This window comes from Vidua macroura, chromosome 1 (assembly GCF_024509145.1).
Source record: "Vidua macroura isolate BioBank_ID:100142 chromosome 1, ASM2450914v1, whole genome shotgun sequence".
Lineage (NCBI taxonomy): Eukaryota > Metazoa > Chordata > Aves > Passeriformes > Viduidae > Vidua > Vidua macroura.
In genome coordinates, this window is record NC_071571.1 from 30365717 (window position 1) to 30388315 (window position 22599).

Genomic DNA, 22599 nt, shown 5'->3' on the forward strand with positions numbered 1-22599 from the left:
CTATGATCCACCTATTACATACAATTATAAATAATTCCAAGTCCTAGGTCTGAGGCCCTGTTCCACAAACAGCTTATAAATTTGATGTGAAAGAATTACTGAACAGAGTAAAAACTGCTCTTGGATCAAGGAATGGAAGCTAGGACTCCTTAAATATTGAAGACAGGATGACTTGATGGGCTTATATTGTTCACAGACAAACGTCCAAGTAACATCTGTACCCTGAATTCTACTCTACTACTGATTTCCTTATCTCTGTTCTAAAACTGCAGCCAACATCAGGGATCCTCTTCTCTGGAAATTACTTACAGTTACAGTGAAAAAAAGTTTATTTCAAGAATCTTGAAAAGCAAACAAGAGGCAGCCTGTGTCCATAACTAGCATTTGCTGATCCTTTACTATCACCCCACTAAATCTTTTGTAGCAACGAAAAGTATGTAAAACTACAGTTTACTAATTTTGTAAACACTTTTCATCCATGTGAATTTTATTTTAAGTAGTGCTAGGGATTGTTTATGTCAGAGTTATTGGCTTAGTATATGTTATGCTTTCAGAGAAATCAAATAAATTTTTTAGTTTCATAAAGAACTATAGAAGTAGTAATTAGCTCTCTTATCTAAGAGCAGAAATCTGTTTCATCTGTACAGCTAAATTGAACATATCTCACAAAGAGACAAAAAAAAATTGTCTGAACTAGCATCCTAAATTTGCCCATAACAGGTTTTCTTTCAATGATGGTTAATATTTTATCAGAGGACTATCCAGGGTCAGGAGTATAAAATCCACTGAAGTATGGGATCTCCCTCCTGCAATAATGCTTTTTATGTTTTATTTTTTCTTTCAAGCTTAACCTTGTTCCAGAACCAACTGTTGTTAAAGAATTCTAATACCAGGGGGATGAAATTCTTTGTGTTTGAGAGAGGCTAGCAGCCCTATGGCCAGCAGTTTTAATAAAAAGAGAAGGTTTCTTGCAGCTGGTCAGAGGTTTGGAATGTGAAAAGTTTTCCAGGAGAGGTGGGTAGATTGCAGGTGAAGTGGCCAAATGGGGAGAGTAATCACAAATTACATTTTGGTTCTGTGGATTGTCAGACCATTCCACAATTTTTCATCTGTAAACAGCCACTAGAGCTATAACTGATAATTTGACCAATGTATCCATCTATTGCAATTCCTCTCTTGTTGTGCTGTGAAAATGACAATAAGAGAAGTAGAAATCTACTTTTAATGGGAGTAAGTTTCATCTCCTTGTCTCAGTCTGTCACTAAAAATAGTGATTGTTTTCTTGCCTGTTTGACCTGCTGCTGTGTGAAGAAATCTTGAAGTCATTTCTCAGCCATATTTTTTTGTCCAGTTGATAGGCAAAAAACCCCACAAAAGCAAAGAAGAGCAGGCTTTTATGATAATGTCATCATCGGCTCCCAGCTTCAAACACTTCTGCGGCTTTTGAATTGTCATTTATAACTTGGAACTGAACCGACCCATAATTCCCTTGATGCATTTAGAGAAATTGATAACAGACTGCTTCTTTTATGGCTCAGAGGAGGCAACTCCCATCACATCACTATTGGCAGTCAATATTATTTTCTGACATGGTTGTAAAAGTATAAAGGGGCTTATGGCATTTGTTTAGATGAGGAATGGGCTCTCAAGCTGTGCTGGGGTTTATGGGTCCAGATTACTGAGAAGCAAAGGGAATATGATGTTTGCAAACAGGATATGATTTTATTTAAGTTTGGGTTTCATACGTTGTTCCCTGGGGACTGTCCTGCAGACAGAAGAGAATTTCACTTTTATCATATGAAATTGGGCAGTTATCCAATCCCCCCTGCTCTCTCCCCATCCTCCCCACCAAGGACACTGCTCCAAACCTGTAACGCGTAGTCAGAACTTAAAATTGCAAGAGGAGGATCTGGGGGAGAAAGCTGCCCTGCAAAAACCAGACTTCAGAAAAATTAATGTTTAGTCAGCTGAACAGAGTGGCTCTTGGGCTAAATATCGAGCCATCTGAATAGCTAAGTATGGCTTGTACATAATATGGAATGTCCATTGCATTTCCCCTAATTTTGCTGTTAATTACCAAGAGAAGAATTTTACAGTTATAAAATCTCTCAACATATTTACAAAACTTACAAAACATTTGTATTTTCTGAATGTTAAATTCCTTCCTGCCATTCCTTGCTGTGGCAGCTCTACTTTTTGTCCTGACCACACAGGAAGAAAAGCAATAAGAAAGGCAAGATTTTACTAGTACACAAGTTTAGTAAGTCATCCAGGAAACAAATTGGGTTTTTCTGCTTCTCATTCTTCCCTTGATCTTCTCAGTCTGTGCCCAGGAAGAATTTTCAGCCTTTACATATTATGACTCTTCATTCCTCTTATTTCTGTAAGAGCTAATGGTACCACACTGGTTCCATTACCATGGTACAACAGCGTAAAAATCAAGAAAATATTAGCAGCGCCATTGCCTTCTTGAGGCAAGTTTAGGTTCTGGGCTGCTTAGGTATCTTTCCTTATACCTGCATACAAATGTGTCAGTAAAGAAATTAGACTGCCCATAGTTTGGGCACTGAAATGAACCATCCCCTCCACACAGATATTAGAATTAACTTCTGCCTTTTCCCTATATTCCAGGCTGTACCACAATAGGTACAGTTATCTCAACAAAAAGTGTGTCTGTTTCCTAGTTTTGGGAAAGCAATCTGAAATTCCTATATGCTCATCTACTCAATATTAAGTCTTCCATTGTGAAATCATTAATATACCATGCTGCCGATATATTCATCAAATACTTTAAATTATTTACCTGACTCATTAACCTACTGAAATCTGCCAGTTACATTATTTTGGAGCACACTGCAGAAGGCTCCCAGGAATGAAGGACTTGTTTACCTCCTAAAACTGTCAGCTATATCACCCCTAAAGAAATACCAAGATTTAATCAAAAAAAAACAGGCACATTATACTTTAATTGACATATTTTGCAGACTATTTAGGACTCACAGTTACACAGTGTTGACTGTGATATTTTCTGCAGAGGTCAACAAAAATGTGTGATCAATAAGGCCACCCTGGTACCACCCCAAGGCAATTTAAGGCCACTGGGGATGGAACCATGCCAGAGCTGGAAGTTTGTCTAAAGAAAAAATAATGAATAGATAGAATTAATTTAATTAACATTTAACTAACATTTAATTAACTTGCAGTCCAGAGCAATAGGTCTCTGAAGATTCCCTTGTCCAGCTTTATGTGGCATTAGAAAGCCACATGCATCAGTAGAGCAGGAGTCGTTCTACCTAAGATCAGAAGAACTGACTGAAGGGCCTTGATTTACTTTACTGACAGAGACTTGAAACAACTAAGTTTCAAATTTTATGCACATTGATTTTAGGGAAAAAAACCCAAACAAGTGTGATAAGGTGAATCTTGATCACAGCTGAAAACAGTCAGCCTTCCTTTACTGAGGTACACAGACCATCTCTGGTTCTGGGAAGTGCATCAGCATCTCCTGGGCAGGGAGAGAATGCCACATTTATCATATCAACACCATGGCCACAAAAAAAAAATTTCTTCACATTACAGGGCAGATACTTCATCCCATTCTTGTTCTTTCATGGCACTGAGGTGGCCCTGTGCCATCTACCACAGAGCTTGATGTTTTGTGAGAGGTCAAACTATTTAGCTGAGAGGCATAGTTCCATTGCTGCAGGCACAATACAATGTTCTAGAATAGTTCCAGACTGCTTTTACTTGCAGCAGGCAAGGATAAAAAGCTCAGACGTGGTAATCTCACAACACATCAAATGCACAACTTGGTCTCTCAAACTATTTTTTAACGTTTTTAACAAAAGATGGTTTCCCCTTGCTACTCAACCAGATTAAATTTTTAAACAAATATACAAATATATTCTGGAACACAGAAATTATTGGGAAGTTAATAAACTACTGTAAAGCCAAACCTTAAAAGGTCTTACCTAATTTTCTGCATTTTCTAAAAAATATAGTGTTGCCAAAGGCAAACATTATGCAAAGAAGCTCCTTATTTGCCAAAATAGAAAACATAGATATAGATAGATATAGATATAGATATAGATGAGATATAGATATAGATATAGATATAGATATAGATATAGATATAGATTAGATATAGATAGATAAATATGCACAGGTATGTTAAATGTAAATAGTGGGATAGTACCATATCCAATCTACTACTACTACTATTCATTCTTCCCAGAATTTGTCACATACACACATATGGATTTGACAGTAATTCTGTAATCAAAGAAGAATTCGCGTTTGCACTTTAAAAATGTATCATGTGTTTATTGACAGAATTTAACCCCTAGATGGACAGAAGAGCTCTCTGAAGACTAAATGTTCATGTGTTGCTTATCTGAATGAACACCAGGTTCTAGTGTAGTCCCACAGTGGCCTCTAACATAAAGATCATCTACATCCAGGCAGAAAACTGAAATGTTATGTTTTTATAAAAATGTGTTCAGTGGTAAATTATTAAATTTTTCAAAACTAAGGCTTCAAGAGTGCACAAAGAAGTTGCATTTTCTGTAACTGTATGCATTACAACCAACTATACATTGTTGTATCTCCTTGTCTACAAACTCCTGGAAACTGCAAGATCAAACATAAGAAGGCAGTTGCACATGCATTTTCACACACTAACCCATTAAATACTAAAACAAATGTCAAGTTAAATTAATAGACTACTTAGGGCTAGGCCTGAAAGTGCAGTAACATTTTTTACAAGCATCTGGTGATATACGCCACATATCTGAGACTTGAATCTGGGCCTAAGTGTTTTATTTATGAGTTTTTTCTAAAAACAAGACCTAATCCACATCTAATCCATGCTATCCTCCCTCCAGTGCCCCTATCAATGATCCACACATCACTGTTTCACTAAGTTTTTGAGATCCTTTACAGGGTCTAACATATGCTTTATGAGACCTTGAGATTCTGCATGTCTGTCATACAAGTTAAAGAGAGAAACCAAGTAGAGCTATTTCTTTTTGAGATATTGTTGTATTCAAGCTTCAGCTTGACTTAGCCTGATTTTTTTCTGCTTCTCATTTTGAATACAAAGCTATTTCTTTTCCAATAAAGACCTCACATATTTAATTTTTTTTTTACAAACTTTAAGATGAATTTCGTTTTTACAGAGGGGATACTGCATTTAAATCAGGGGATGACTACCAACATCAGTAACTCTGCTAGCCATTCAATATTTAATTAATAATTAAAATTTTTACTGAATATTTTCTGAAAATTGACTTTGGTTGGCCTCTCATGCTACTTCACCACTGGCAGGTAAAACTTGAAAGATGTTAAGTATTCTGCATCCAATTAGTTTGTGTATTGTTCACATTCCTTGTTCTTGTGGAAAGCCTGGAAAGATACTTTTGGGGTCAGAATTAATAGCCTTTAAAACTATTTTTAGAAGTCCTTTTCCATAAATATTATTACTGATAAATTCTCCTACTGGAATTATTCAAACACAGAAGTCAATGCAAGACGGAGTTCCGTGGTTTTTGTTTAAGCAATGATTTGTGGCGGTTGTTTGAACTATTCATCCTGCTGGAGCCTAAAGATCACATGCCCTTCACAAATTGTTTGTAAATCACACTGGTAGGCAAGAAAATATGCAAAGCTGCTATTCTGGGTACTCTTTATGGTAGGCATTTTACATCAAAACAGCTGGAAATGCCTTTGACAGAAAAAAATCCTTGATTCAGCTGTAATAGCAGTAAAAATAAAGGAAACTCACTATACATATTTTTCCTAAAGTAGTACACTTTTACACACTTCCTGTATCTGGAATTTATGGAAAAGACGTCAGCCATGTAAACCTCTTCTCCTTTGTTCCTTAACGAGTGACATGGCTGACAGGCCATTCATTAGAAGTTGTTCCTTGGAGATGATGTGCACACCTTCGCTTCTTTAGTCATGGTGAGATGAAACAGCAGCTGAGAAGCACACTGAGGACCTTTTGCTTCCTGGTGGAAATCACAGAGGTGATGAATGATCACCAGGACATCTGTAAGAGTGGGAGGTTAGAGCTATGAGCGTGACACCTGGGAAGCTGCACTGCTCATGGTCAGGAGCAAAATATTACAAACTTACACGGTAGCGTTAGCTGGCACCAACTGTCTCTAAGAATGACAGACTCCTTGCTGGAAGTGATACCGAAATGCCACACAATTTTTAGAGATTGAAACACTTCAGAAAAATATTTAATTTCTGTTTTCATGCCAGTATATTAAAAAAGACCCAGCAATGGAAAGAAACATGCTTGCTCTGGCATAAGTGAAAGAGTGTGAGATTCTGAATGCTTTTAAAGCTAAAACATGGGAATTTGCTCTGAATATCTAGATTTTATTAAATATCAGTATCACTGAGGAAGTCAGTATTCTCCAGTATTATTTGTCACGGGTTCTTAATCAGTTTGTTTACTGCATATAGCTACACTATTGTGAGCTGACCAGACTTCATTTACTCCTCACTATTAGAACCACTTATATCAAAGGACAACATTTTTTTAACATAGTTTTTCTAGATTTGTGCTGAAATGTATCCATTTGAAATGCATACTTAACTAACTTCCATCCAAAAACAGTTGAGCCGAATCTCTACTCTTTTAAAGAAAGGGCAAAGAATCCTTTCAAAGTACTGTAAAGAACTTCTTGTTGTCCTGAATATTGGACACACAGAATACGATGACTGCTATCCAAGGAGAATCACAGGTCAAAGTTTCCATGAACAGCTAGATGACAAATTGCATTTTTGACCTGTTGTCAGAAAACGAGTGTCTCTTGTGGGGATGTGTGGTATCTCTAAGAGGACTGGTTTTGATTTTAATGATGACAACAATTGTGCAGAGAATCCAGAGCAGGATGAGCAATTCAGTGTATTTTTAATTCCTCTTAGGAGTAAAATCAGAATTCCATTGCAGAAAGTGAATTTACATTAAATCACAAGATGTGTGTTTGCAGGTGGGAGGAGGAATGGGGAGAGAAAAATTCTAGGATGCTTTGGATTCATCCCAAAGCAGTAACTTGGGAGTAAGTATATTGTCATATAGTTTTCACTGGGCTGTATTCAAGGCAACTTCAGAGTTAACAATAATTTAGGAAATAACTCGCACAGATGAATACATCATGCAGGGTGTAAAAAACGGAAAGGTTAGTCAGATTGTGAGCAGCATCTCTGGTCAGCAGAGCTGTGATGCAATGATCACTTGGCAGATCCCAGGAGATTTCTGGAAAAAGAGGACTGAAATAGAAGATGAGGAATGAAGAGGTGCTGTAGCTGGGAAGGACAGGTAAAACAAAAAGCAATTATCTTAGAAATGCTTTAGCATTATTAATCACAGTCCTTTTTTGCCCCCCTGAGGTAGATTCCAGATAAATTTAAATAGCAGGACAAGGCACATTTCCAGTTTTGTCAACTGTAGTGGTTTCAGAAAGATACTGAAGTAAGGAATCTCTCCTTCAGGTATATTGATGTATCTTTCCTCACCATTTTCACATATGCCAAACTGAGCACAGCATAAGGAGCTGGTAATTTTCAAACTTTACAGTCAGGCTTCCTTAAAATAAATTTTCTAGCCCAGAAGGGGTTATAGTACAAGTTTTATGTCTGTTAGCTTGTTTTGAGTATGCTTAAAGTCTTCATTGATAAAGTGGCATTATTACATAGATATTTCTTAGAGGAAGCATTCATATCAATTTTTTTTTTTTTTTTTTTTTTTTTTTTTTTTTTTTTTTTTGTAGTGCAAAGCAGAGAATTTCTATACATGGGGCTTGAAATATTAATTCATTCAGTCAGGAAAAGTTACCTACATTTCTTTTTACTTAAGTCATTCCCTTCCTCTTTAATGCCTCCACATCCACTTCAGGGACAGGTAGCTTAATTTCTATCATCTGTAGCTTTGCAGAGTATTAGCTTTGCTACACATGCCAATGATTGAGCTATACTAGATGTGCTTGAAAAAAGCCTGCAACCTACAGTGCTCATTCAGGAAACTGGGAGTGAAGTAAATCCATATGTGTGTTAGGAAGTCAGTGTTAAGATAGGGCTTGAGTCCTCTGGCTCTTGGCACTATCATGCACAGTTCTGCTTTGAAGAACTGTAGCAGCGATAGGATTTTTGGTAACAAAATGTATAGTATGCTCATAGTTCAACACTGATGTTTTGATGCTTTAAAAAACATGTTTTTTTCATTTGGTTCAATTCAGAACATTCTTCTATCCTGACAATTTTTAAAGGACTCCTAAATGGAAGCAATATTTAAATATGAAACATAATTAAACAGAAAAAAAAAAAAAAGGCTAAGATTCTGGGTTAGAATCCAGCTACAAATGCTGTGTTTTCTGTAAATTTTGTTTAACATTGTCTGAAAAACAGTCCTAATCCAGAAAGTTTTTCAACTGAATTCTTTGGCTGCTCCAAAGCACTTGAACAAATATAACCTCTTACAAAATTCCATCTAACTTTGTCATAGTCTGTGATTCAGAAAGCATCACATTTGTCACAAATTCATGCATAGTCAGCATACAGATAGGCTGTCAGATATATGGGATATATACATGCACTAGAACCAGAAACCACAGTGTCTAATCCTATTCCCTTTACTTGTTCAAAATACAACCATTTAATCTCACAGGAATATAGAAAAGCGTATCAGTAGGATTTTAGAGCTTCATTTCATATACAGCCTGACAACTGGGCCAGCCAGTAGCTGTAATTTTAATGGGTTTGCCATTTATACCACTGTATTTCAACAGCAATTTACAAAGTAAACACTGAGTAACACTAAAAGAAAATCTCTGTTTAAACACCTGAAACATTTAAGGGAATACATAGAATTAACAGAGATAGAAAATGGAGTGAGATGGCATTTTCTAATTGTTACAGCTAAAGCATTGGCTATGTGATGCTAGTTCTTCCAGGTTGTTCTTCATGAGATGTTCCTCAGAAATTCAGTCTTAATTTTGCAAGAATATTAAATAGTATTTGACACCTAAGTTTGTAATAGTTACCTTTTCAAGGTAAATATTCATGTATTTATGTTACTTTTCTTGTATTATAATAAATGTACATTAAAGTATGCAGCTTCAATTGGCTACTCCTAGCTTTAAGACTTTACCACTCATTACAGGTACCATACCCAAGAGATTAGCTAAAATATCCTGAATTTCCTGTGTTCATTTAGGTGGTCATTTTTGAAAAATTTCTCAGGAAACACTGTTCTGTTTCCTGATTGCCCATTTTTTCTACCAGTCCAGGTAAATTAAGGTAGCAGTCATTCAAGTGGTCTGAGGGATATTTTTCAGTGGAAGATACTTGGTCTTACTGTCCCAGTTCAGTCTCCTCACACTCAGCTGAAAGCAGAAAATGATAAATGCTGTACCTTGGCCAATGCAGATGGAGAGGCTGAAGTCTCACATGTCAGAGCAGACAACTGTCTTAAGGGTGGGTACTCTCAAGCTGTGGTTACAATTTTAACTTAATCAGCCTTCCTGGAAATGAATCATAGTCCCTTTGAGGATGCAGGTTGCTCCTGCTCATGCCCTGGTGTACAGAGCAGCTGCCATTGAATCATTTTCATAAGCCACTCCTTCACGTTAAGCTTAATTTGCTGGCCATAAAAATGGTAAGAAAGTACTCCCTCCCAGCCCTCTTGCTGATACTTCCTTATTTAAAATACTGCACAGTATTTTTCAAACTTTATTATGGTTTTATTAAATTGATTTAACCAATGACCTCTACTTATTTATCTCCTGATTAGCTTTAAAAATGAAATTTGATTCACAGTTCCTCTAAAGCAACTGAGAGATAACTTAAAGGTTTGCCTGATGTTACTCACCTCACTACTTTTTTTTACTACTTGGTTTCTTTCTTATTTCTTGTTACCTATTGATCAGTGTGCATCTTTCCAAAATCAACTTTTATTTGAGTCTCAAGCTACCAATCTACAAAACAAGTATAATAAATCATCCCATATCAAGCTGATGAGGCTTAATTGTGTTTGTGCAACATTTTGAGTTTCTCAGATGAAAACAGTGTGCTGTCACTACTGTTATTCTAAACTTTGAAAGCAAAATCCAGTTTTCTTATTCAGGTCTACTGCAAATGCAAACTATTTTCATTAGTTCTGCTGCATGCACACAAAACTGATCAAAATGATAGAAAAATCAAGTCCAGAATACTGAAAAAAAAAGATCATTTTAATAGCTTGAAATATAATATTATTGTAACAGTAATGGCAAAGAAATTTGACAGGTGTAGAGAAGATCATGCTTAGATCAAGCTTCTTTCTGTTTCAAATGACTAATCAGAGAAATTCCTCTGAACTTCTAGAGTCAAGTAGCAGTTGCATCCATTTTCAATTACTTGATTTCTTTCTTTCCTTTTTTTTTTTTTTTTTTTTTTTTGATGGAATTAGGAACAGAAGCTTATGGTTCAAACTGAAAACATGTCTCAGTGTGCTTGGAAGTCATCCAAATAGCATCTGCCACAGTATTTTGTCTATTTCTAACCGTTTTTCTTTTAATGATAAATTTGTACGGTATGCTACAATTAAATGCACTTCCCATGGCGCATCGAGGAAGTCTGGCTGTCTCTTTGGTTAACTTTTTCAGACAATTTAACACCATCTTGTCTGCTTTACATAATACATAGTATATATAGAGATATACAACATTTCACCTATGTGTTTTGATATGTTTCTGCAAATAAATACTCATTAAAATAGATTTCAAAAGTAAAGTTTAAGCACACTGATTGAAACTGTACAGCAGTACTGCTTAGGCACGTTTTTAGTATATTCTTTATAATGTAATGGATCACATGTCACACTCTCATTTAGAAGGTGCAAAAGATAACTTTCTCTGCTTTAAAACCCCTCCTTCATCTGTTACAAAATAAAGCCTTCTAGCCAAAACTTATTAGTTCATCAAGACTGGAGATACAGCAAGGGTCTTGCTGTATATAATTCTGCTTTCTGTCTATAGCAAGAGTGCCTGCCGAAACTATTGAAACAATTAATTGTTAATTTCAGTCACTTATAAACAACCGCCTGGGAAGGAAAAACGAGAGGTTACTACTCTGTTTAAGAAAGGGGCCACTGATGTGCCACTGACGAGCTTCCGTGGCACGGGCTGCCCGTGCCTCTGCTGCGGCAGCAGTGGCTGCTCATTCCCGATGGACATTCCCGATGCTCCCGGTGCCGGCAGGTCCCTGTCACCTCGCCAGCCAAGTTGAGGAGCGTCTGGCGAGCAGGCCGGGCCCGGCCGATGTAACACTGTTTGTAATGAGAAATCTAAACAGGGAATGGCAGCGAGGCATGACAGGAATGTGTTTCCATTGGAGAAGCCCGTGCAGAGAGAAAGCATAAGCAAAGCCATGTCCAGAAGGCCTTTCAGCTGGCCAGCACGGAAGACTGATGTTATTGTACACGGGCTGTCACGCTGCCAGCCCTCCCTCACGGGTTTGTTTTCTCTCATGCTCTCCCTCTCCCTCTCCCTCTCCCCTCTCCGCTGCCTTCCTCCCGGGGCCGGCTGTTTGCTCAGGTGGACAGTGACACCGTTTGGAACGAGCTGCACTCGGCCGGGGCGGCACGCATGGCGGTGGGCTGTGTCATCGAGCTGGCGGCCCGCGTGGCCTCCCGGGAGCTGAAGGTGAGGTCCGGGCCGCGCCGTGGGTGGGAGCGCCGGGCGGGCCGGGAGCGCGGGGGGCTCAAGGGCGGCGGTGTTCCAGCGCTCGGCTCCGGGGAGGGCGGCGGGACGAGAGCCGGGAGCGCGTCCGCGAAGGTGTGGCAGTGCAGGAGCTGCCGCGGCCCGGGGTACTGCCAGCGCTGAGGTGCTGCAGCCCGAGGTGAAGTTAGTGCTCATCTCCGGCCAGTGGCTGCGGCGCTCCCTTTGAAGTCAAGTTTTATTTATTTTTAATTTTTTTTTTTAATATGGTTGTTTTGTCACGTGCGTAATCTCTGGATACCACCCAGAGAGAGGGGAGACAAGGGGGCGCGGCTGGCGAGGAGGGCGATGGGCAGGCGGTGCCCGGCTGCCAGCCTGACCGTGCCCCTGCTTCTCCCTGGCCCCTTCCTTCTCCGGTCTCTGTGCCGCCGGATCTGCAAGGCATGATGTACGAAACCCAAATTATTCCCAGTCTAAACAATTTATAAAAGCTCCAGACCTGACAGACTTTGACATTTTATTTGGTATTTTAACGGCCCTATTTAAAGGTACACCATATGTAGCCGGAGTGCAGGCTTGCCCCAATAAACATTGTTGGAGCTAACATGTCTCCTTAATGAAACTGTTTATTCGCTTTCCAGTCCACATACTAATGGATTCAGTCCTATTTCCACAATCAAGATGGAAATAAATATTTTTAAATTAACACTGCATGGTGATTTTTAAAATTACAAATTCTGTTTGGAAAATTTTCTTCCTGTATATTTCTCTTATTTCAATCAAAATGTGTTAGCTACCTACTTGGGAATGGGTACATATATTGATATATATATGTATATAGATATAGATATAGATTGTATCAGGGTATAAATGAGAGCATAGTCAGGTGAAATGCAGTATTATAGCTCTGACATAATAGAATGCTGTTTTATATTTTTATATGAACTTTTATGTTCAGGCACTGAAATCATTAGCCAGGTACCACACAAAATGCACAAATTTTGAATCTCAGATCAGGGGCAGGGTGCATTATATGGGATCCTGTTGTGTATGCTTTCTTCATGCCCTTTAAGATTTTTTTGGGCATAGTAAGATACATAACTCACTGTGCATTGTTCCACACAGAGGAATAATGAACATGAGGAAGGATTTTTTAGCTAGTTCTTACCTTTAGAAACTGTAGGACACACACCAGTGTCTAAGGCAATTTAAAAGCAAGTTTTGGTAAGAATAGTGAGATATGTCCTGTGTGTACTTGACATGAGTGAGGTCCACTGCAGAATCTATGCCACTTACCTCTATACATTTGTGTTGTGTCTCACACAGTGTGAATGCTCTTCCTTAAATAAGTGTGTGATAGACAGCTAAAAAGAATCATCAGCCATTGTGAGACTTCTCTTTCTATTGGTGTTGCAGGAGTCTGTAAACAAATATTTTATATTTAGTACTAGGTATTCTATATTTAGAACTAGTTTGTCGTTTAATGTAACATTATTGTCGCTTCTAAATAGAATATTTTTCTACAATGCAGAGAACTGAAGTCTCATGCAACTTGCAAGTTGAAACATAGGAAAGGCAATTTTTCAATATGCCCAGTAGTTGATTCAAACCAAATCATCAGAAAAATGGAAATTGAAGGGATTTGCTGTGAAAGAGAATTGTGAATATTCCTGCTATTCCTTATAGATGTTTATCTAACCTGCTCCTAGACTTCCAGCATGAAGCCCAGTGATTTACATGCCTCTATGGCATCTGTATGAGCTATCAATCTGCATGTGGTATTTTTCATTTAAGGCTATGGAAAGGTTATTAATGCCTGACTGTCAGTAGGAAAGCATGTTAGCAGAAGTTCTGTAAATGCAACAGTCCTGACATTAGCTATTTTAGCACAGTCATCCTGTTTGCGTTGACACTGCATCCATTCAAACCCAGGGTTTGCAAGCAAGTTGCTGTCAATACTCTCATATCATAAATTGCACTGGGGGCAGTTGGCAGTGTTTTCTGGAGTTCTCTACAATCTCCATATGATTTTAGACCCATAGATCTGTATGTTCCAGTCTACCTGTATGCCTTTACACATTCCTTTTCCATCTTCCTGCATTTTATCTGATCAGCTGTTTCTGTTAGGGAAAATACCAATTTTGTAGTGTATTTGTGAAATTCTAAGGGGAAGAAGATGAAGTTGCCCACTTTCATGTGCATTCATTGAGCAAATATGCATGTGAAGCAACCATTTGGGGCTTGTACTGTGAGTACTGAGTGGGAGGATTAAGCTCTGATGGGAATCTGGAATGATCTGCTACAGCCTCGGAATTTTTGGATGACAAAAAAAGCACCTTCCAAGAATTGCATGCAAGCTATAACAGCTCTACAACATGTTAACAGAAGATGAGCACAGCAGAGAAGCACACCATAGTCATTCCCTGGATATTTACCACTGTGGATTGCTATCAGATGGTGTACTGGCAGTTTGGTGTCAATTCAATCAATTTAAACCCCACATTTTTTACAACAGTGCCGGGCTAGAGTGTGGAAACAAACATCAAGTGCCCTGTATGGATGTGGATCTGACATATAAAGTTCGTTTCAGGAAGGACAGGACATTCCATAGTCTACGCTTATTCCATGGTCTCTACTGATACTGCTTGCTGTGGCACAAAGTGATAGTAGTAGGGTGGAGCTATAGGAACATGTTGCTAAGAAAAGAGATGAGACTGCAAAATAAACCATGAAAGTCTGCAGAACAATTGGGAGATTCATTACAGAGCTGGGCATGAGTCAAAGTCATATACAAGGCAAAAAATTCTTTATTCTGAATTTCCTGAGACTATCAGTCCCATTGCACATAAGTCTCATTGAGAACAGCAAGATGTTGTTCATCTGATTTGGATAGTGTTCAAAAACTGACAAGGAATTAAGAGGAATTCTTTTTGCTGTGTTTCAAACCCCTTGTGAGACATCAGATTTCTTTGATCTCCTTGATCACTGGGAAAAACATTAGTATGGCAGTACTAGGGATGTAAAACAATAGCCACAATAGTAATTAACAGTGGTGCAGGTTTTTCGGGGGGGGGGGTTGGTATGGGGGTTTTGGTTGGTTTGTTATTGTTGTTGTTTTTTGTTTGCTTGGTTTGGTTTTGTTTTTTTAAATTAAGACAAATTGTTGCTTCTCTGGGAAGTCTTAATCTGTATTTTTTTATTTAATTATATACAGTTGTTAAAATGAAGCATTCTGTGGATCTGCTTAATAATATAATGAACAATCATTAATATCCACTTTTGAGGTATCATTTAACAGGGAATAAAGACTCACATCACTACTGAAATATATAGTACTATTAAATGTGATGTACTGAATCAAATGCTATGCTTTCCTTTTTTCATTAATTTATTTACATGTCTGTTGAATGTGTTCTTGTCAATTTTACAGTAGGAGATGAGACTAATTATTGCATGAAGGTTACTTTTTTTGAGCTGTTTATAATTAGGAAAGCTGCTGATGCACCATGAGGTATTTATGTTATGTGGAATCAGTGCCACATCTCTCCTGTCTGTCTGTTTTTATGTATCTATGTTTGGTCATTTCTCATTTCCCAAACAGAATAATGTAGAAAGCTTCTAATAGTCTGCTGGTGACTACAGATTTTTAGAAGAGGGGAGTATGTGGATCTGGGTGAATAGAATTCCACCACAGTCCTTAGTCATATCCAGTAAATAATTTTATCAGATAAGAGAAGTTCTATGATATATTCCTTAGTGCTTGTGGAAGAAATAGAGGTAGTGCCCAGCATATGATTTCTTGCATGCAGTGTATCTCATGAGCCTGGAAATCATTGTCTCTAGCCTTTGCTTTTAATGACCTCATCTTCAGAAAGAGGCCCAAAAAAGATACAGAAGTGTCTCCTGAGGCTTTCACTGCTCTCTTTCATTGCCACAGGATGTGACACTGTAAGGTGCTGCCCTGCCCTCCCATCTCATTTATTGCCTGGCCTGGTGCTTCCCCTGCAATCCACTGTGATGCTCAGCTCAGTTCACCTCCCCTCCTTGCTGCTGTGCTACTTCACTCACTAGCAGCTGTGCACCAGGAGACTCTTCCCTTGCCTCTGCATCTGTCCTACACAGCAGGCACGTCCCTCCTGCCACCCAACTGGACAAGTACATACATATTCTAAAAACCACACATTAGAAAAGTCTTGGACAAAAATAAGGAGAGTTTATGCATCTGTGGTTTTCTGAGTTTCAGATTTCATTTGTAACTGTTAGAACTTGTAAAGAATCTTATCTTTAGGACTTAGCTTGTGAAATTGTTGTTTTTATTTTTCCTGAAATAGTTTAGGTTGATGATATTTTGATATTGTTAACCAAATTATTCATGTTGATGCCGGCACCTGTTTTGTTGCCATATATTAGGTATTTATGAAATGGTTAATACTACATTTAAAAAGCTGGAGTTCAGTTAGGTTAGTATGATAATTTTGCAGTAATAATATTTCATTGAATAATGAAGTCCTCCAAAATGTTATTTGTTCCTGTGATAGTTGTTTTATTTTGTGTTGTTTTGTGAAAATTAAATGTCTTTTAATTTATTTTCTGATAACAAATTGTACATTTCTCTGTTTGTCTGTCATCAATATCTTTAAATTGACTGGCAGGAATAAAAATTATACAGATGAAAAATATAATTTAAAAATAGTATACCTAATAAAAACCTCTTTTTGGGAGAGGTTACCAAAGGGGAGATGGGAGTCATTCTCCCAAAGGGAGATGACTTTTAATCATCATAGATAATTCACTGCCAGAGCAGAACATGTAACTGTTGAAAATACAAAGGAACATTACTGAAACATTTTTCTTCAGCCTCAGATGACCCCTTCAGTACTATTATAAGGTAGAATTAAGTATTTTAAATACAGAACCTGTAATAAGGATTACTGTCTAGTTTACTTTACATATCCTTTAAATATGTAAATCTTGGTGATGGTAGCACTGTTTTCTATGATAGAAACATGTAGTGCTGAATATTTTTTAATTTGGCAAACTTGAAACAGAAGAGACCTACACAAAATGCTGTCAAGAGCTGGTAGGATTTGTGTGATTAATCCCTGCTTAAAAAAATAAAAGTTTGAGTGAATTAGGAAGCAATTTTTCTAAATAACACTCAAGAATAAAGGCATGTAAGTTAAAAGCATGGTCTGAGACTGTCTTGAATATGCACTTCAGCTGAATCAAGTGAAGCAAAAGCCGTTTTCTACCTTATCATATGTGGGTGTGCACACGCACACACACACAAACAAACATGTAAAGTTGCCCTGTTGGTAGCTAAGGGTCATTTAACAGAATGAAAGCAATTGAAATGAGTTTCCCCTGAACCAGAATCTGATACATTCCTGGGATTGTTCTTTCTGATATGTCAAGTTGAATCAATACCAAAGTAAACCTCCTGAATTTGGTCATTGCTATTCTGGTGTCTTTGTACAATCCACAGATGACTTAAATTGAACTTGAAGCTCTCATTCCAAATGAGCTTGGTTTTTACTGTTCTCAAGGCCTTTGTCACCTAAGGCAATGGAGGAATCATCATGTGGTAAGCAGTAATAATCCACTGAATAAACAGACTTAACTTAGTCAACCACCTCTTCCCCCCAAATTCTTAGTTTCTAGTTTTAAAAGTATTCTGAATAAAAATCTCTCAGCCATATTTAATAGCTCTCTTGTTAGGTTTTCTTGCAACAAATATAAAATAAATTATCATTCTAAAGATAAAATAAGCAAAAATAGCAGAAAAGAAATGTCTCCTTAGTCCCATAGTATCCTTCCTCTGGTGAAGCTTTAGGCCAGCAAATTCATATGGCTGCCTGAACCACACAAAACCCCACACAACTCCTCTGGTTACCTACAAAAATCTCCTTTCCTGAAATGTGCTTTGCACCCAGGTGCCACCTGGACAGTATTTCTCCTGCAAGCTCTTCCCTACCCTTGCTTCTACCTTTTCACCCTCTGCCCTATAAAAATCTCCCTTTGCTTGAAAAAAAATTCTGAGTGATGTGAGCCAGCCACAAAAAGAGGCATTTTTTCCACACCCATACACAGCATTTTGAACAATGCATGTTTGTGAGAAACAGTAACAAATGAATTCTTATTTTACTACTATTAAAGATATGATTGATAAAAGCCTTCAAAGTTATCAATGAAATCTTTGAGATAGTAGTTTGTATTCTTTGCTTTCACAAAGTTAGAAAAATTGCAAAATTTCATATTAAACCATCTCTTAGATTTTCTATCCCAGCAATTATGGTTATATTTATAGCTGGATGACTGTTATTATTTCATATAATCAGACAACTTTAATTATATGTGTGGTACATGGCTTACCTCCATGACCACTCTGTACTAAAACTCTTTTGTCTGCTTTCTTTCCCAATATAGTTAACACTACTTGTGGCTAAACAGGCCATTATGGTTGTATCTCAACTGGTCTGCAAGCACCAGCTTTTCATGTGTGTTTTCTGATGGTATCCACTTAGGCCTTCAGGAAAGCAGACAGGGAACTCTTTGTTTCCATCAAAGTTAAGTGTTTAATGTCCATTTCTGTGTACTTGGCCTCTACTAGCTTCCTCTGCAAGACAAAATAGTATTCCCTCATGTCCGTTACTGTTTTTTTGGCAAATATACATGCTGCTAGTATTGCTCTGTTAAATCACAGGTTCTTGTTCACTGCATTCGTAGACCCCCAGGGCCAACTGCTGACTCCTGCTCTGACTGTATGAGTAGCTTGTAAAATTGCCCCAAATAGGTGCCCAAGGATTGCCTCAGCCTTACACCACTCATTCTCATGCTTACCCTCCCTGATGGATGGCATAGCTTGGAATTGTGTTACAGCATGTGGCACTGGTAAGAATATGGTTATCTTCCTGTTAGCAGTTGCAAGTGGATTCTTGTAGGCAGCCAAGACTTAAAGCAGCCTTGATGTTTGTTATTGTAGGTCTTGGCTACACCAGAGACGGCAGAGTTAAGGATGGCACTTAGGCCACTTTAGGGATTAGACCTGTCAGCTACACTGTATGGACCTTTTAAATATAAAGAAATTGTTTTGTATATAACTTTGTTTTGTATATAACTTTATAAGGATATTATTTTATATATGTGTGTGTGTGTGTGTGTGTGTAACTTGGTGAATATAAATTCTGACCGGACAAATTGATACATTTCTGTCTAATGATGTATTATACATTTCTGTATAATTCTCATTCTGAAATGTGTGCACATTGAAGCAAAAAATAGAACCTTTCCATTAAAAACAAGTGCATGTCCAAGACTGCCTTGTTTAAGCGCTGGTAATTTTAAGAGTTAACTGCAAGATAGGTTAAGGGATTTAGACAAGTATAAATTAAAAACTTCTAACACCTAACCTTAGGAGCAAGTTGAGTTTCAAGCGTGGAATTCAGACCCCCAGTTAGTTACCCAGTCTTCATCTAAAATACACAGAACAGGTGAGGTTGGAAGTGACCTCAGGAGGTCATTCTGTTCACCTCCCTTGCTCAAATAGAGCTGCCTAGAGCTAGTTGCCTAGATGAATGTCCAGATGGCTTTTGTATATCTCCAGGAATGGAGACTCTACAACTTTTCTGGGCAAGTTGCTGTATTGCTTGGTCATCCACACAGTAAAAGGGTTTTTTCATATGAAGCCTCTGCTCTTTCAGTGCCTATTGCCTCTTGAATAGACGACATAGGTGTCATTGCTCATTCAGACAGGGTTTTACAGCTTAAAATACAAGAAGACCTTCAATTTCTAATATTAATTAACAATTTTTTGTGTTTGAATAAAAGCTGAGGAAGAGTAGGACTCCAGACCTATTGTTAGAAAACTTAGACTGAAAAGATGTGTCTCAATATCTATTTTATGGATCTCATAACCTAAATACACAAAGTATTAGGTCAAATTCATCCCCATGTTCAAGAAGTTGAACCTGAGTCTTCTGCTACTTCAATAAGTGCTTTTGGAGTACCTGCTGTGGTTTATTGCTACTTTTTGCATGGCACTGGCTTTTTTTGAAGTCTACAAAAAGCCAGATGATTTTACTGGAGTAGTACCAGGCTGAAACTATTATGCACTGCTTTTCAGCGAGGGTTCTCACCATACCTGGAGTACCTGACTGTCCACGTAACTCTTGGTTCACTTGGAATCTAGGCAGAACAAGCTCCTCAAGACTGTCATGTAGAATCATTCACACCTTGCAACAATGACCACATATTGCCCTAGAGAAAAATTGTCTGCGTCTAGTTTTACCTCCTGTATGGAGGTAATGTAATAGAAACCCCAGTGGAACTCTGCTATAGATGGTCAGTTCTAAGTCCTGGATTGTCCACTCATGTTATGGTATTGCCTTGAGTACCTGTCTTGGAAATGTTCATGGAGAGGCACAGTAGATGCCCAAGCTTGATGCAGACTAACACTGTAACCCAGAATATTGCAGAAAGGGATTAACTTGACCACCAAAGACAAGAAAGCCACAGTAGGATGTGTTCTTTGGAAATCAAGCATCCAACTACCTATTTAGAGTCATGAAAGAAGAGAATACTTAGCTGACTGTGGAAAAAGACTAACATTTTTCTTAGTTTTCTTTAAAGGTCCAACTCAGCAGGTTTATCTGCAGACGATCTTCTGTGTAAACTGAGTCTGGGCAGACTTCTCTTCCTTTGTTGTACAAATATGCACAGATTTTAGAATATCTCTATTCAGGGTTTATTCTTAATCCTCAAATTTAAATAAAGGTAATCACATAATGGCACAGACATGAATCGTTTTTCTAATGTTCACGTCTGTCAGTCAGTTTAATGTTCTGTCTACTTATAAAGGTGTCTGTATCCTAGTATAAATAAGGCTCTGTACAAAAACACTTTGAATTTATGTGTGTTGGCTTCATTTTCAACATATTGCTCTGTGTTAGTCTTTCTATCTTTAAAGCAGATTTTTGCTTTTCCGCCTACTGTTCTACTGTCTACTGAGCTTACTCTCTGGTATTTAAAATTGCCTAAATAAAAAAAAACATGTTACATTATACTAATGTATACTGTGTTCATGCAAAGTTTGAAAGTAGGAGAAATTAAGTGTTTTATCCATTGCACAAAAGTTGCCAATAATTCTGTATGGTAACTAGGTTTCAGTGTTTGGTATAATTCAACTATATATTTTATCATCAGTGTAACATATGCACAGTGTTTCTCAAAATATTCAATATTTCTTAATATAAGAAAATTTCCCATGTGAACACTGAACTTTTTGTGACGTAAAAACTCATAAAAAGTGGTCACAACCCTGTTGTGAATATCCTGTGTGCTGGTGGAGATAGTGTAATAGTTAAGCTCTGATTCCAGAAATTACCTAGATGTAATAAAACAGGACTTCCAAAGAGTCTCGTCAAAGGGAACAGAAGAGAAGCCTACACTGTAACTGTCATATTGTCAAAAACAGCAGTGCTAATATTTTCTATCTCTGAATTGCCCCATGAAATCCTCCTAGAGATAATCATCTTAATTATATTGATCTTTTGGGAATACTGATAAAGTTAGATAATAATGAGCTGTTAGCTGAGTAGGGGCAGCTTTAAGCCTTTCATGGACTTCTTCCAAATTCCTAAAAATATCAAGAGAAGAAAATGCAGGTAGCATCATGCTCTTTCTCTAATAATACCCTCTTTGCTGAGTCTTTTTTCAGCTCATTATCCCAACATTCATCAGCAAACTTTGTTTTTTCATAAAGGCTACAAAAGAGTTCTTTGCCAAATTCTTCTCTAAGTCACATTTTGTGTGAGAAGAAAATGTTAAAAAATCCTCAGAAGGATAGAGAATACAGTTTTAGCTTGGAGTCTAAGGCTGGTTTAGTTCTGCAAATTAGTGCAGTCCACAATGCCTTTTTTTATTTTTCCCTCTGGTGTGCTTGATCTATAGGAAATTTATATCCCATCTCCAGGAATGCCTGCATGCATACTAACATATATCGTTTTTGTGGCTTTAATTATTGGGTTGTTGTGTTTTGTTTGTTTGGGTTTGTATTTTTAATTTGGACACTTAATGCAAAATAAGTCATGACGTCAAATCCCTCATGTTGTTTAAAGGTGGCCAGAAGAACCACTGTTACACATGCACTCCCTTGGTATTGTACTTTAAGTTTACTGTACTCTGATAGAACTATGGCCATGATCCACAAAACTTGGCAGCTGTCTGCTTGGATTACATCTAGCCGTAAATTAAATAAGACAAGACAACATGGTAGTATTTGTTTATAAATAAATGCCAGTGAAGCAACCTAGGTAGACAATTCCACAGGTACACACAAACCACACACTCATATGATTGTAAATAAACAGATTCACAGGAACCAATGTGACTATTAACTGCCATGTTCCTCTATATTTACACCAGTGTGAGTGAAAGTTTAATGATTATTATGTTTTTCTCAGGTAAGAGAAGACTGAAATGTTTACATTTATCGAGTTTTAGTATATCAAACTGCAATACTTTAATACTGATGAATAAAACACAGAAATATTACAACCTTTTCCTTCCTGTCCTCTCCTGTCTGAGAATACAATGCTTGGTTGGTCATGCAGGCATACATACTCATCTAGTGTTTGTGTGGAGCTGTGTGAAAATACAAGATATCTCATGGGCAGATATCTCATGTACGGATTATAATTTCTTATTTTTATGTATATGGTAATTGTCTTAGTTTGATGGCATATATATAGCTGAATAGGACTCTCTTGGGTAGTTGAAATAAAGAGGAAGTGCTATGAAGCAGTAGTGTTTCTCCTGAATCTAACTGTTGTAAGAGAAATTTTATATGATACATAACCTTATGAGACACTGCTTCTTGAACATATAATCT

General features: G+C 37.6%; 1 protein-coding gene across 1 annotated transcript in view; it reads left to right on the forward strand.

Annotated features, from left to right (window-relative positions):
• The window catches only part of HDAC9 (histone deacetylase 9), a 269848-nt gene that overhangs the window by 150659 nt on the left and 96590 nt on the right, over window positions 1-22599 (forward strand). The window contains exon 17 of the mRNA XM_053979425.1: window positions 11589-11696. Within this exon, the coding sequence (XP_053835400.1) occupies window positions 11589-11696 (108 nt within the window). The remainder of the gene's footprint in view (window positions 1-11588; window positions 11697-22599) is intronic.